The sequence below is a fragment of the Periplaneta americana genome, chromosome 6, assembly GCF_040183065.1.
Source record: "Periplaneta americana isolate PAMFEO1 chromosome 6, P.americana_PAMFEO1_priV1, whole genome shotgun sequence".
Lineage (NCBI taxonomy): Eukaryota > Metazoa > Arthropoda > Insecta > Blattodea > Blattidae > Periplaneta > Periplaneta americana.
Genome location: NC_091122.1, coordinates 38393877 through 38410934, shown reverse-complemented (window position 1 = coordinate 38410934; position 17058 = coordinate 38393877). Strand labels below are relative to the sequence as shown.

At 35.6% G+C, this 17058-nt stretch overlaps 1 protein-coding gene across 6 annotated transcripts in view; it reads right to left on the bottom strand.

Moving 5' to 3' along the window:
- The window catches only part of Smr (Smrter), a 404162-nt gene that overhangs the window by 235368 nt on the left and 151736 nt on the right, over positions 1–17058 (bottom strand). For 5 of the 6 annotated variants that reach the window (XM_069827904.1, XM_069827906.1, XM_069827910.1 and 2 more), the window contains exon 1: positions 3761–3879. The exons of the other annotated variant lie outside the window; for it this stretch is intronic. In XM_069827904.1, coding sequence (XP_069684005.1) covers positions 3761–3864 — 104 coding nt within the window. In that variant the 5' untranslated portion in view covers positions 3865–3879. Of the gene's footprint in view, positions 1–3760; positions 3880–17058 lie in introns of those variants that run through there. 6 annotated transcript variants of the gene reach the window in all.

Genomic DNA, 17058 nt, shown 5'->3' with positions numbered 1-17058 from the left:
ATCAGTATAAAATACATTTTCTAGGTAAATAAAATCCATCTAAAAAGAGATACCCTGACCGTTCTTGGTGACATTTGTAATTCACACATTGGGACGGAGCCCCATGTTTCTGTAGAAACTTCAGTACGCGACTGTTTGTTCTGTTCTACGAAGTCGATCACAGAATATATTATCTGACGTCACATTCCAAACATCCCCATGGCAACGGACTTAAAAAAACTCAGGAACAAGTAGCAGAAGGTGACAACACTGCTAAAATACATGTATACTTCTATCTGCAAGGACAAACTTATTAGTGGATGTTATGTTGAAAGCTTTCTCAGCCAATTACTTTATTCGCATGTTTTCAGCAACAAATAAATACAAATTAAATATAAAAAAAGTCGTTTTAGGCCTGCATATCGTTCGAGATTATAAATATTAATAAATTGATATAGCCTGTTCCAATAAATGTTTATCTTAAACATATTCCTTTTATTTAGACATTTATATGTATTATGAAATTATGAACTACAAGAAAATAATATATATATATAGTTTTTTTAGTTGGTTATTTAACGACGCTGTATCAACTACGAAGTTATTTAGCGTCGATGAGATTGGTGATAGCGAGATGAGGCCGAGAATTCGCCATAGATTACCTAGCATTCACACTACGGTTGGGAAAAACCTCGGAAAAAACCCACCAGGTAATCAGCCCAAGCGGGGATCTAACCTGCGCCCGAGCGCAACTTCAGACCGGCAGACTAACGCCTTAACCGACTGAGCCAAGCCGGTGGATATATATATATATATATATATATATATATATATATATTTATATTTATATTTATATATATATATGTATATTTCTCAGAACTCTCAAGTATTATACATGAACGATTTCTCACACATCCTACATGTCCCACCCTATCATACTTGTCGGGTTATAAAATATTGGTAAGCTTGATCAGTTTGAATAATAATCTAAAAGTAAAAAAACAATAAAAATATATTCTGTGTGATATTCATAATAATTTTCCACGGCATAACTTAATTCAATAAGATATTCTTTCATTCCTTACATACAGTAAATAATACTCCATTTGAAAAGCCTCCGTTGTGTGTACAAGTGTTGTAACAATTCACAACACAAGACACAAAACTGCTTTACGAAGCAAATTAAACACTATCCTCTTACACACACGTGCAAGTAACTTGCTAAGCAAACCTCCGTTTCTCGATCTCACATTGAATTGTCTTATATGTATGTCGCTGGCCAAGAATTCTAATCCTAGCGTCTGTTTCTATCTTGCAGTAACTGCAGTTGTTACAGGCGTATTCTTATGTAACTTGATATGTAACTTAGATCTTTATTGGCAATCTACATACAAAAGCGATGCGCCATTAGTCGAATGACTAGTGCCGAAGGACTTGGGTTCATGTCTCGACTAGTCCAACTATAAATGCTTTGTAGGGTAAATGTTAGATTTTCTCAAGGACTTCTGTATTCCCTACTGCGATTCCGGCTTTATCGTAACTCGTTTCGGTACCAAAAATAGAGGGAGGGACTTCATTACATCGTTACCATTCTAATAGTCATGGCAGTATAGGCAACAGACAAAGGGTGCTATTCATAGACATTTCGCTAGCCCGCGCTACGAGCGTGCTAAACTAGCCTCGGCTATCGACTGGTTACTTGTACTGGATTCATATCATATCATATCATATCATATCATATCATATCATATATCATATCATATCATATCATATACCTCATATAAGAGCTTGCGGGAAAAACGATGAATGTCACGTTTCTATTAAGGATTACATAATGATCTAATTGAGTCTATAACTGCAAGATGTAGTGCTGTTTCTATAGAAAATAAAGGAAAGGATTACTGTATTCGTGGTGATAATTCTCCTTTTTACCATTTTTCATAACAACAACATTAAATTTCGCAGTGATCCATTGAATTAGATAATGACATCAACCTTAAGAAAACTGTGACATTCATCGTTTTTCCCGCAAGCTCTTCCATATCATATCATATATCATATCATATCATATCATATCATATCATATCATATCATATATCATATCATATCATATCATATCATATCATATCATATCATATCATATCATATCATATCATATATCATATCGCTAACACTGGTTTATGCATACGAAAAATGTTAGTTCGCTGATCATCCACCGGAAGCTCGCGCTAAGAATGTCTATGAATACGGTCCTAAATGACTAAAGAGAGAATAATGACAGGCAGGCAGACACACACACTAGTAACAGACACGAAAATATGTGGGTCGTTTTAAGAATTTGTTGACTGTACGCGTTGTTAGTATAGGATAGAGTTGAACTACATAACCATTCTCTAACAGTGGGGCAACTATATATTCCATCAGTGGAACACCAACGTTTCGCTATTGAAAGTAGCTATATCAGAAACGTAACTCACAGCCATATTGTGAAAATTCAATGAAAAAATCTGCGATTTTCAAATTGTGGAAATTAGTGTCCTGTAATGTTGGAACATGACAGAAGCAACAAAAATATTACAAACTTCATATGAAAAATGAATTGCAAAATATGTCTTAAAATTCTTAAGCGGTTAAAACATTACGAAGGGGGTGGAGAACAGCAATTATTTTTATAAGAAGGCGGAACAAACACGACACTTTTAGCTTCAGAACACTAGTCAATTAAAGAAATGACACTTCTGAATAGTTCATTCTCTATTTGTAATATTTTCTTACCCTTAAAACTAAAGAACAAAGGTATTTTACTAACAACTTCAAATTAATGTAACTTTGAAAATATTGAGATTAGGACACATGCTTATGACATTTTTTGCTCAGAATGCCTTTGGAAATAAGGTCCGTAAGTGACGGTAAATCCTCGTGTATATGAGTCTGAGCGAACACATCTCTCAAACACATTATGTTAGGATCTTATTTTTCTACCGGTAGTTCCTATTACGATAATCTTTAGACTACTATAATTGTTCCTCAGATTAATCAATTACAAACTTACGAAAATGCGATAAGTTATATATTTGTTTTTGCTCAAAAAATTGCTGCATATTAATTCAGCTTAAAAAGAAATATGAATATTTTTAACACAAAAATAAATTTGCATCTTTCTTCATAAGTTTTCGATAAAATAATATGCAACAATTTCTTTGAGCACTAGTTTATAGTGGCAGTGCAAAGTATTTGAACAGTGAAATGTTTTTGAAGTGTTAGTGAAATCAGGATAGAATCAGTGAAATGTGTCGTAGTTCCAGTGCAGTGAGTGAGTTCACAGCAAAATGAGCGTAATGTTGAAAGGTACTTGTGCAGATATGAACATATCATACTCGTGGGTTTTAGTTCGAACTTAGGTTTAAGATACAAATTAGATATATTTCAAATGTTATTTTAAGTGATCGTTTCATTTAATTTAGGATATTCCCTGTTGTTGTTGTTGTTGTTGTTATTATTATTATTATTATTATTATTATTATTATTATTATTATTATTGTTATTATTATTATTGTTGTTAGTATTAATTATTAGTATAATTATTAATTGTATTTTAATTAATAAGTTTATTATTGTCATTATTGAGTGTAATTAGTTACCACTGCCACCGGGTATATACCCATTGCAGCGTGAATAAATACATACAATACATACATACAAACCAAACTTGAAACAAAAAAGAACTGTACGAGACGCATTCTCTGCGTTACATAGGCCTACTGTTTTGTTCACAATATACCTCAGATTTCCAGTGAAGCTTTCAACAAGCGTTTGGCAACGGAGACCTCTTCGGGTTGCTCCATTTTTCTTCGATTCACTCCACCACTGCACCATCTGTATCATATTGACACAGTGTCGTTAAATAACCATGGTCATTACTGCGACAGCCGCCCTACATAACAAGCCAATGCGCAAGGGGTGCCCACTACGATTCCAAATCGAACAAGCAGCTGCTCGTTCGATGTACGTAATGGAAAACGTGAAAAAAGCGCAAGATAAACAGAGGTACTCTTGGATTTGTAATCTCAACAAACATCCAATAACACAGTGCGATCTTCTTCAGGTGGAAATGTAATTATGTCAAAAGTTTAATAGCACCACGATACGAGACGACATTCTTCATGAACACAAACTGAACTATTTCCTATTGAGTGCGAATACCCGCGAAAGAGTATATCAAAGGTTATTTATAAAACTGTAAACATGAAACATATTCAATAAGCAGTTTTACTGTCATCCACGAGCTACTCAACGTTGAGATTGCAAGAACTTATCACGAAAATATATAAAAGTGTTGAACTTTCAAAACATGTACGACGTCATATAGTTTAATTAACATCTTTGAAGCTGGTTACAACAAAGCATGCTGGCTGTGTATCTTGCACGGTTCATTATTTTATTATTATTTTTTTATTTTATTGGGTTATTTTACGACGCTGTATCAACATCTAGGTTATTTAGCGTCTGAATGAAATGAAGGTGATAATGCCGGTGAAATGAATTCGGGGTCCAGCACCGAAAGTTACCCAGCATTTGCTCGTATTGGGCTGAGGGAAAACCCCGGAAAAAACCTCAACCAGGTAACTTGCCCCGACCGGGATTCGAACCCGGGCCACCTGGTTTCGCGGCCAGACGCGCTGACCGTTACTCCACAGGTGTGGACTGCACGGTTCATAATTCATATAAATAAGATTAAAATATATTAGGCACTATCATAGTAATGTTCTTCCGAATTTTAAACACATTTCTTTAAATCCATAATTATATTTTATGAAGGGTCCTAGAACTAAATTTTATTTAAAAAACGAAGACTAAAAAGTGCCATGAAGACGACATTTTGTCTACAATAATTTTCAGTTTGTTGCAAATGATATTCCGTATGAAGTTTATTTAATAATCTATCATTCAATTGTCATAGTAAATTAAGTAACTTACTATGCGCCCAAATAAAAATACAGAACTTCTGTTTTCTGTATTGCGTCCAAATTACACTTCATAATCCTAAAAAATTAAGGTGTATAAACACCATAAATAAGTCCCATCGTTGGAGTATTAGTTGAAAAGTAATTAATATTATACTGTACATTCTGTTAGTACAGGCCTACTGTAAACACTTATCATTTTACTTTGAAATTTACAAAAATGGGCATATAAAGTTGAAAAATATGAAACGGTATTAGTGATTTATAATAGAATTCTAAGTACAGAATTGTTCACTCGCCACATACCAAGCAGTACAGTGGAAGTGAACGGTTTCCATTTGTCTCTTCATCATAAATAAGAACAAATTCCTTTTTTAAAAGAAGACTCGCGTTTAATGATAACGATTACATTTCATATTGTGCATCATTTCGAAAGAAGTAACTCGTAAATAATTAATATAAACAAATTCCGCCCAATAGTTTAGGAGAGATCGCTGTTAAAATCAATTTTTCGGCATCAGAAATGCTATAAGAATGTAGACCTATTTTCGGAATAAAAAAAAATATATATAACATAATTTTTCGACATTCAGATAATTCTTCTATATTTTGTATATCATGAGGGAGAAAAATATAAACAGAAAAACTTTTTACTTGAGCGATAGCTATGCCGAAAAATCCTTAGCCTCATTTTAGTATCAATTTGTTGTTAACCTAAATGATGGGTCTAGAGAAATATTGAATACTACCTTAAAATTAATAAAAAATGGATAAATAAAGAACTTGGTAGTGTTATGGAAGATAATATTAAAATGGATTTGAGAGAGGTGAGATATGATGACAGAGACTGGATTAATCTTGCTCAGGATAGGGACCAATGGCGGGCTTATGTGAGGGCGGCAATGAACCTCCGGATTCCTTAAAAGCCAGTAAGTAAGTAAGTGTTGTGGTTTTGTGTAGTGAAAATTCTGGTGTAGATCCTCATGTTATCATTACAGCAATAAAATTTCTTCGTTTTATCTCCAAATTCCGGGGCACTATTTCGAAAAGACGACAACTCCATTTCAAAATTAACTACCCCACCGTCTAACCAATGATATGTAATTGTAATTGAGAACGCCATTATTATTGAAGATCAAAAAACAATCCCAAATTGTATTTAGAAAAATCTCTATAAGTGATCCATAATCATAATATAGTAATAAATTACCTGCATTGATATTGTAAAAAATTGGTTTGTATGACAAAAAATACACAGCTAAAATAAACAAAATTAGACTTCTTAAAAGAACAGCAATTTTGAAAAAACCGAATATTGAAAGACCTACTGTGACAGGGTCATGCAGACTAATACTGTCCTGACATCAAAATCGTGGCTAGTATTAACAAGACTTGCAAGACAATGGTACGTGTCTGTATGTAAATTACTCAAACTTTTTCTGTGCCCTAATGAACGTGCTAACGTCACCAGGTTCGTCTCACGCTTCTACAAATTGTCCACTCACTGTGTGCCTCGTATATACTCCGGATGAGAATAACAGTGCAGAAAGCATATATAATCTATTATGTATACATACCAAGTTCAAACAGGCAAAATATTGCAACATATATTGCATTAAATTAAGTATGACAGTCCTTGTAAATAGGCAAACTGATTGAATACAGTTGACAAATATTTTCTCTCGTATGTAACAAATCCCAGTTTCACTCTCCCGTATGCGAAGCAAGGAAATTGAACAAATTTCGCTTATTTAAAGAAAAAAAAAATTCGATGGAAGTAATCCGAATCTCCAGTAACCGAAACGGGGTTCTCATAAACGAAGCTGAAATGAGATTTTAAAGTAGTGAGGGGTGGTGGGGAGAAGCAACCTCCGAAAGGCTTACAAGAATCAATTTATCGCAATAACATACCAATGCGTAGCATCTGTTGCAAAACGCGAAAGTCATATTTGGAGGAAAAAAATGACGTTACCCAGTCCTTAATTTAAGCGTGGTTAGCTAAATATGTTATAAAAATAAAAAAAAATGTCGTTAATTAACCACGCATGATGTCATACTAATCAAAGTTAACTATTACTTTTATTCTTTACAACAGAAAAGAGCATTTTAGTGAGCAGATTAAGCATACTTAACCCTTGAGCAATGCTTGAACATATAACACGAATTTTATACTACAAAACATACCAGTCGATAGAACTTTGTGTTTGTTATTTTCTTTATCAAACATGTGAACTTGGCCCGCAAACTGGAATACCTGATTCCTGTGAGCATCATGCGGAACATGGAAAACAAAGGTTTAAAATAGGTTAATTTCTACATTTCCTGTTTCATAGATAAACTGTGCGCCAGTCATTGAAGTTTACAAAGCAAATCTACCACCACACTGACAGACGAATAAAAAAAACTGTCGGTACCAAGATATTTCCTGATACTGCATTATACAGCATAGTCTTTCATAGAAACGAAGGACACTGGTAAGAGCAGATGGTGGGATAAAAAAGCGGCTGGCGATGGGTTGATGAATCATGTATACTGTCTGAGTATTAAGCTGAAACTTCTCATAAACTTTATCACCCTCTTTTCACTTTCAATGTTTCTAGGACCACGTAAAGATAGTTAAGGCTTCAGTTACCCCCGCCCCAAATTTCAGTGCAGAAATAAGCTTCAAGTTTCTTAATGCCTATACTATAAAAATCAATCCGTGACAAAATTTAAGCACAAACTAGGTAGGATTCGTGAAAGAATTATGCACTGTTATCACATGGCGATGTTTCGTAAAAGAGTGCACAATAATTAATACCGTTATTCGGATTTTCGTTAGAATGTGAGGCTGACAAACATACGGTCTGTTCATTATATATTTTTTAATCCTGATGTCAACAAACTCACTTGTACCTATTCTCTTGCCATTGGTAGAATGATTTCTACAAACAACTTACTAACGTAGCGTCTAAAATAATATAATATAGCCTATTGTTTTCTTTCAAGTACTGTACATACCAATTTCCACGTCTAGGCTAGTCCTACAGATAAATACTTTATTTAAAATTATATCTGTATGTATCATATATCTGACAGCGATTGTTACTCTAAGTAATGTTAATTAATATTGAATTATTAGTTACTGTATAATAATCTTAATCTTACTGTCACCACTGTTGTATTTTGCTTGAGGTCATTTTAAAGATACAGTACTCATATATTACCACATGGCATATGAAAATAGTAGGTCTACATACTGTTCTCCAACCAGGAGATTAACCGTGAAAGGAATGTGCTTACTATTGCGTCATCTATTGGAGCGAAGTAGATAGATGATATTACCGTTATAACTTCAGTTTAAAAAACATGCGCTCTCCCGCATTTGTTATTTCCTGTATGGAGGGATTAAAAGACCAGGGACCATATTCATAGACATTCTTAGCGCGGGCTTCCGATGGATGATCAGCGAACTAACTTTTTCGTATTCATAAACCAGTGTTAGCGGTATATGATATGAATCCTGTACAAGTAATCAGTCGATAGCCGGGGCTAATTTACCACGCTCGTAGCGCGGGCTAGCGAAATGTCTATGCATAGTACCCCAGGAGATTAACAGTGATCTAATTTTGTAACTAGGGTAGTATAAGTATGTATAAGTGTTATCGTTTGTGCTGTGAGAGTTAGCCAATAGAGATGCGTGTACCCACGTGTGTGACCTTATGACATCAGCATTCATTCACAGCATTACCTCGCAGCGTCTCATTCTCCTGAGACTTTCCCGTGGTTGGAGTACAGTATCAGTATTCCGCGTTATTTCTTTAGTCACAGCCGTCGTCGCTTGCGGATGAATACAATTTGTTTTGTTTACATCAGGATTAAAACTACAGTGAACAGACTTTTTACACCAACTTATATTTCGGATAGGTACGTAAGATGTGTCAGGTCCAACTCCCTGCAACTTTCTCTCGAAAAATAATGAAAGCAACTGTCTTTGCCATCAACCGTGGCGAAAAACTGAACAGTCATTATTCGCAATCGGTCACTACTCTATACTCTATAATATTACCTTTTACAAGAGTCATTATTACATGTCTGATCATAAAGAATTCCACGTGGCCACGTATCTTAGGCTAACTACCTCGATACGTTTCGGATAGCCGAATAGCTCAACTGATTGAGTAACTGGACACGGACTGGAAGGTCTAAGGTTCAATCTCGTACAGGGGCGGAATTTTTCCCGTTGCCAAACTTGCAGAACGATCCTCGGGATTCACTCAGTCTTTTTCAAAACTGAATACCGGGGTTAAAAAGGCGATTGGAGAATGGTACCGACATCATCTCATTCTACAGCCGAGGTCATAACAGCATATGCCTCCCATACGCTTTCATGGCGCCCAAAGGCAAAACCTGTATGTTTGAATTTTTGCAATTCTTACAAATGTGAGGTCTACTGCAAGAAGGAACTATGCCATAACAATCATAAAGGGAGAAAAGTAAGACACTTACGAAAAGGGCCGTATCCTAGAATTAGGGTGATCTAGCATTGGCTGGTGCAATACCACATCTATATAGTTTAGATAGAAAGGACAACAGATGATAGGAATTGTCTAAACACATTAAATCTCATATTCCAGAATTTTGTGACACAGATCCTCTTGCAGTGGACCCTGCCTTAGTTAATAATTTTGATATTATGTATGAAATCTTGTTACGCTGTTTTTCGTTTGGTAGGTCTATAGTATGTGAACCCCAATCCTAGGACAGTACGTTATGTTAAGGCCGGTGCACAATACATCGGGAACGGGAACGAGAATGAGAACGGAAATAATGTTAAAATACATGTATTTCAGTTCTCGTTCTCGTTTCCGTTCCCGGTTTATTGTGAACCAGCGTTTAGTGTTTAATATAGGCCCTACTAGAAGATCATTGAACATGTTTCATCTACTTGCACTTGTGCAGGTATAGGCAGTTTGTACGAGCTTCAAGGTCGAAACCAGGTCGCACAAAAATTATTGCGCCAGCACAGGTTATGAAATTGCACTCAGTGTTGGTACTATTCTAACATTTGTTTAGAGTTCTACCACTGAACCAGTTATTAGGAGGAGTCCTAGTATTATGTATGAATTCTTCATGAACTTCGAAACACTCCCCTATACACGGTTAAGTGAAGATAATTTTACACTAAAAGGTCAGGGCCTGCAGCACTGCATGGTGCGGGAGAGGAGTTTGTTACAACACCATCCCCACTTCCCCAAGAGTTCTGTACAGTGGGTGGAAAAAAATCACTCAGTTTCATTCATGTGCAGACGATGGAATTCCTAAACATACAATCATGCGTTTGTGAACATAAATGAATCGTGAATTGCAGAAACCCCACAAGTCACATTTTTTCTCAAATTCAGCTTTTCATATGGTTGTAATATTCATACACAGGCCTTTCAAATGGTGCAGAAACCCCACACGTTCTGTGCTCATATTATTATTATTATTATTGATTTTACGACGCTGTATCAACATCTAAGGTTATTTAGCGTCTGAATGAGATGGTGATAATGACGGTGAAATGAGTCCGGGGTCCAGCACCCAAAGTTACCCAGCATTTTGCTCGTATTGGGTTGAGGGAAAACCCCGGAAAAAACCTCAACCAGGTAACTTGCCCCGACCGGGATTCGAACCCGGGCCACCTGGTTTCACGGCTAGACGCGCTGACCGTTACTCCACAGGTGTGGACTTCTGTGCTCAGTGTAGGCCTACATTTGTCTGTGGCAATAACTTACAGCGAATTGTAAGATCACAAGTCCAGGACATGTGAATTTTTAGAAACCAAAAAATGTTTGTTTCCTTTCCTTTGTTTATTTCTATTGGTTTAAAGTAATTTAAGGATTTTCCATTTTTGTATATTTGTGTACTTCTTTTTTTTTCAATTTCTTGACTTAAATGTGCATTTAAAATAGTTAAGAAGATAAAAAATTGAGCTTCTTTCATATTTCATATTTATTATCATCATACGGCTTTCACATTTCTGCATACGGTCAATCATATATCCTAATATATTTCTCCTATCATCTATATCTCCCCATATCGACCCTCCCAAGTACTAATATTGTAACTCAGTTTTTTTTATGGTTTTGAGTTATCCTAGTTAATATGGTCTTAAATTGTTTCTTTTTCTTCCAGTACTATCATTGTAACTCTAAACCTCCCCAATAGTATGTAAAATCTTATTGTTACTCTACATATCTGTATACACTAATTTACAAGATCATTTTAAAACTTTATTTTCATCTCCTGAAAAATGTAAGAAAGTGAGTTACAATGTTAGTACTTGTGAGGGTCGGTATCTTCCAATTGCGTGAAGTTAAACCCTATTTCTATTTCTTCTCCATAATTTTAGAAGTACAGTATTTTCAACTCTGCACCTTCTTTATCTTCCCTTAATCCCATTCCCGAATATTATGCAATTCTGTCAATCATTCTCTTGTATAGAAACATTCTCGTCTACATCTATTCATCCATCTCTACTACTATCATTGTCATCTTTCATTACTGATATCCCTAATTTTCTGTTTGTCTTAAAAAACCTTTTTATCTCTGACTAGTACTCACCAATTTTTCTACTTAGTTGAGCTTCTTAGACTTCTCCATTTAATTATTGTTTTAAAGGAATACAATAATTTTTACTAGTCATGAATTGCAGAAATCCCCACACATCTAGGCAATTCAGATTTTTTTATAGTAAATGCTAAAGAAAAACATTCAAGTTTACATGTGTCAAACAATAAGTTACATCTTATTATTATGCTTTAACGAAAAAAAATAGACATTTCAAAATACCAAACGCTTTTGAAGATAATCAGTTTTTTTGTGTCTCCTGAAAAATTTACTGAAATGGACATGTGGGGTTTCTGCAGTTTACAATTCAAATCTTATATACATCACTGCCTTCAAATCTTAGGCTTTGGCCCATAACGTTCTCACCCTCATGAGTAGGGTTAGGATTATGATGAAATTGCATCTTTTTTCTAGTAATCCAGAAACATTGCTGCTTTAGTATTTACGTTATGTGATAAACTGAGTATTTTAAGACATATTTGTTTGGGAATTTTTTGCCTGTTTCGGCTCATAAGAGTATTTTTTGTTTTATTCGGGCCATAAGAGTATTTTTTGTTTTATTCGGTCATTTTTTAGACATTTTCATTTAATTTTGGCCATAAATCCCCATTATTAATGTAAAATAATAACTACTGAAGCTTTCCTGGCGACGTGATAACTCAAAATTTTCTCGGGCTTCCAGCCAGGTCATAACTTGGTGATCCACCGACGTGATCAGGGTAACCCTGAATATGAGGAAGATGAACATCCTCGAAACGTCGGTGGATCACCAACTTATGACCTGGCTGGAAGCCCGAGAAATTTTTGAGTTATGTAAAATAATGTTTATATTCCTTGATATTTTCTCTACATATTTTGTCCATTAATATTCATTATTTTGTATAATATTTTAATCATTTTTCTACACAAACATTGCCATTTTAACGTAGTACACCCCATGTAATGGATCAGTCCAACCACCCCTTCAATATAGACTCCTTTATACCTGCTAATTCCGGATAAGAGTGGCCTTGTGGTGGACTACATGGAAACTACATCAGGTAGAATAATTAATTAAAGCGTACTACATAAAAAATACATAAAATTAAATAAACTTAAATGTTGGTACTAGAATTTAATTTAATTTAATTACTAGTCTAAATATTAAGTAGTACAAAACCTCTTTTCCTACTAAGCCAATTATGTAAGATCAATTTTTAGGGCAATTTTGAAAGATTTTAGGTCATAAATGCATTCTTTTTAGGACATTTTTTCATAATTTATAGGTCATCAAAATCCTAGCCCTACTCATGAGTTATTTAACATACACTACAACTTCACAAGTAGATATACTCCATGATCATGTGGTCATCATGACGCAGGACCACTTCTTACAGACGTGGAACACATACTCAGTGTCTGTGGGATATATAAACGTTCCACTACTCTGCTAAAAACCTAATCCCGATCCGTTAGGATTGTAATCGTAAACATATTAATATTAGTAACATAATAGATCTAACTAACATACAGATAGCAAGTGCAATTGTCCGATTCTAGTATGCAATTTTATTTGTATTGATTTTACATTATAACGACGAGTAAAATTTGTAGTGGTATTAAAGCATCAAATATGTGAGTGGCGTTTTCAAATGTAGGGATCAATTTTTTACCATTATTATTATAAATGGCAGTGGATGTCTGAAGAGTCATGTAACGCACGGTATGTGAACTCAACACATAGAAACTATTAGATGATATTTACAGATCACTACGGACATTTTGAATATAATCAAGCAAAACTATTTCTCTTGACATTTTTTACAATCTACCGTCATCAATAACAGCAGTGCAGAAAGCAATATGAAACTTCTTCGTCATTATATTGCATATCTTAAGCAAAAACAGTAGGACTACTACGTTCTCCTAAGCTTGCAACAGATTTCACGCCTCAGTATGACATCAGGGCACACGACGAATTATATAGAGTATACAATTCTACTAACATTCGAGGTCCTGAAACAAATTCTGTAAAACGTTTAAAACGGCATGCGTACCATTCTCATTATGAAGTCCCTCCTGCCTAGCATTTAACTAGTTATTGTAAAAGCCGTGTTTTGCGTGTAGGTGAAGATGCCCAACTAAAACGGCGCTAAAAAATATTGCAGACGGAAGTCTGCGAAAAACTCGCATACCCGTCTATCTCACCCTGCATTCGCTGCCTCATCTTCTACACGCGATAGAAGTCTCGGTTACTACGGGATCTCTTTGTATGCGTAATAAATTAAGAACTGAAATTTCCTCCTACGAAATGCGCCTTTATATTATGTTCTGCAATTTCCCTGGTATTGTGTGTGTATGTGTGTAGCGAGAAAAAAGATCAAAGTACGTACTTCCGCATGTACACCAATACATATAGACTCCTAGAGGTTGGAATGAGATAAATTAAAATCCTATGGGTGACTTTACAGCCCCGGAGATAGCGCAGAACTGACTCAGGCTGCTAACGGTCACACGATATTACATACCATCCTACAATACTAGCGTGTCCCGCCAGAAAAGCATTCTTCATCTAGCACAGAGAAACATTAATCTGGATGACTACCTCCATTCGCCATCACCAGGCTATGAAGTGAGAAATATAAGTTGAAATTGATTAAATGAAATGTGTGATGATGACGGAAACGGAATATTTCTGAACAGAACCTCATCCTATGATTTCATCCCCCACAAACAAACCCAGTTCGAAAAATGAAAGCGCTCTTCAACACAGAGCTAATGGAGGGGTGCTTATTATACGACTGAAACAATCTGAGGTAAAGAGAGATTATTCGGAACGCCAGAATATACTGGGTATTAAGTTTATTTATTTAGGCTACGCTTTAACACTTGTGGTCATATCGCGTGTTTAGGATCTTTGGGTATACCAGTAGGCCGTTGTTATTATAGCTGAGTTCCTGTTTTTATTTCTATTGTGTATTGTAGAGGTTTGTGTTCATGTAACTGATTTAGATTTTGAAATTGAGGCGGTGACGAATCATGGTAGGCCTATGTAAATTTCCAATCCGGCATTTGCCTTTGTGACTGAGGGAAACCATGAAAACCCCCAGTCAGATTGGCCGGGCATGAGGTTTCAAGCCAAGACCTCCCGAATGCGAGTCTAAAACGCTACCGTCTGAGCCAACTCGCTTGGTGATGTAAATTTATTAGGACATAAAATCATGAAAAGGGAATATACATACTTTTGTCTATCACAGTAATATATGTTTATATTCTGTAATTTCTCTCCAAAACTTATCGAAACTGACTTCAAGTCTCGAATATTTTACATTACAGAAAAATAACCGGTGATTATATGTTTTACATTAAATGTGAGAAAGACTTTTCAAGATCATAAGCTTAATGCAAGAATATTGGAGATTCGATAGGCTAATATTTACAACCTTCAAAATGCTCTTTCAACATTTAACCCATTTCTTTGCTTTCAAAAACATCTCCAAATTATTTCCTTAACGAACTTCCATTACCAGAAGAATGAATTTCTGTTCTTCCAATGTCGGAGTGTGAAGAAAACAGACTTCACAAGTCGCTAGTTTCTGAAAACCAATTTCTTTTTTCATTTGTCATTAGTCATTTCAAACACATTAAATCATACTTCTGAATAATAAGCTGAAATCCACTGCGTAGAGTAGTGGTCTGCATGTCGGAGTGCAAAACTGATGGCCCGGGTTCGAATCCTGGTTAAGGCTTTTTTCCGGGGTTTTCCCCTCAACACAATGGGTAACTTTTGGCGCTAGACTCTGGGCTAATTTCGCTGACGTTATCACCATATTTCACTCAGACGCTACAATAATCAACCTTGATACAGCGTTGTAAAATAAACCAATTAAAAATAGCAGGATATGTCAATACTTCTGTTTCTAAAGGACTCTTTCACATTGTATAGTGTGTTAGATGATGCACATCTGTACATAAAAAATTATCAGGTACTTTCGTAAGTCAGGGTAACGTTTACCAACTGATTATAACTTATTATCGCTGACGATAACTTCATAAAGACTGATAATTAAACAATTCCATCCACAATAATTATAGAAATACTCTCACTGTACTTCCACTCAATACTTTTAAACGTGTCACAGTATTCTTAGAAGCAGCACTATTTCGGTATTTCAAATAATCCGAAGGACTTTGATATTACAATGTGGAACAAAGAATATTTATGAGAAATAAAATTTTCATGGGGAAGCTAGGGATTGTTACAATTCTATCTCCGTAACACAATCAGTAAAATAAAATCCCTGTCATTTTGTCTATGAAAATAACTAACTTTCGTAGTCCTTCAACATACCTAGACATAGATGTTATCAGATTACAAACACTGTTATGTTTTGTAAATGCGTTGAAACATAGTGAATATTCACTACAGTTGAAACATCAAACCTCAATAGCTTTCTGTGGGTATAATTGCTGAGGGATAAAAGTCATTATATGGAAAACTTTATTCATATACGGAAACAATGCAGAAGTCGCTACGTTGTTCCTCGGTTAACGGACATCTGTAACTTTACATGTTGTCCGTGCACCGCCTAGATGCGGTCTGCGTGTAGCAACATCATTATCAGACGCCCGAGCATACAGACGTGCGCAACACAGATCCTTGATTGCAACTGCTTCCCAAGTTCAACTCATGTGGTCGATGACTCACAATAAGAGACCGCCTCCAACCAATCACTCATGGTACTAGCCCGCCCTCGGCCAATCACGGCTACATACTCCGTGCATGCGCATTGCGACGGAAGTTCTGATTGGTCGCAATATACTAAAAAGCAGAGATAATAAGATAGGCTCGCAAAAATATACGTCATCATTATCTCCCCACCATGTTGGTCTGAGCCTTTCGGCTATTTAAAATGAAGGGAAAAAAATGGAACACTCGGTCTGAGTGTGCGCAAATACAGACTGCGTAAAAGCGAATGCGCACTAGATGTGCGTAACCATGGAAGCAGAAAATCTTCAGTGTACTACGCGAAAGCAAACAGGAAGCACGCTATTCCGCCAAGCCTGCCCCCTCCCTCACCCTTTCCCAGTATCGAATTAAAAAAAGAGATTACTCCATCAATTAAAGCCTTCAACACGAAAAAATCAACCACAAAGGAATCAGAAATTCAAATATCCCTTTATAATTAGATTTTTAATCACGAAATAATCAGCTCTTCTGTCATACCTGTATGAACGTTGCAAGCCATTGTTTTCTATTATAAGCCAAAGTAGACGAAACAATGTAGAATTATACAGACATCTCATCATTTCACTGCAAAAATCTAGTGAACATGTTGACTCGCATTCACGTCAAATGCTTAACTCCAATATTAGACAATATAAACTCGTCCATGAAACATTAAGAACGTACAACATGGAACTGGCGATACTGCGGAGACATGAAGGGCAAAAATAATTTTAAACATTCGATCACAATATCGTACTTTGCCATCATCAGTATCCTAGCAGGCAAACATACTTTTAGACATTTCATTACAAT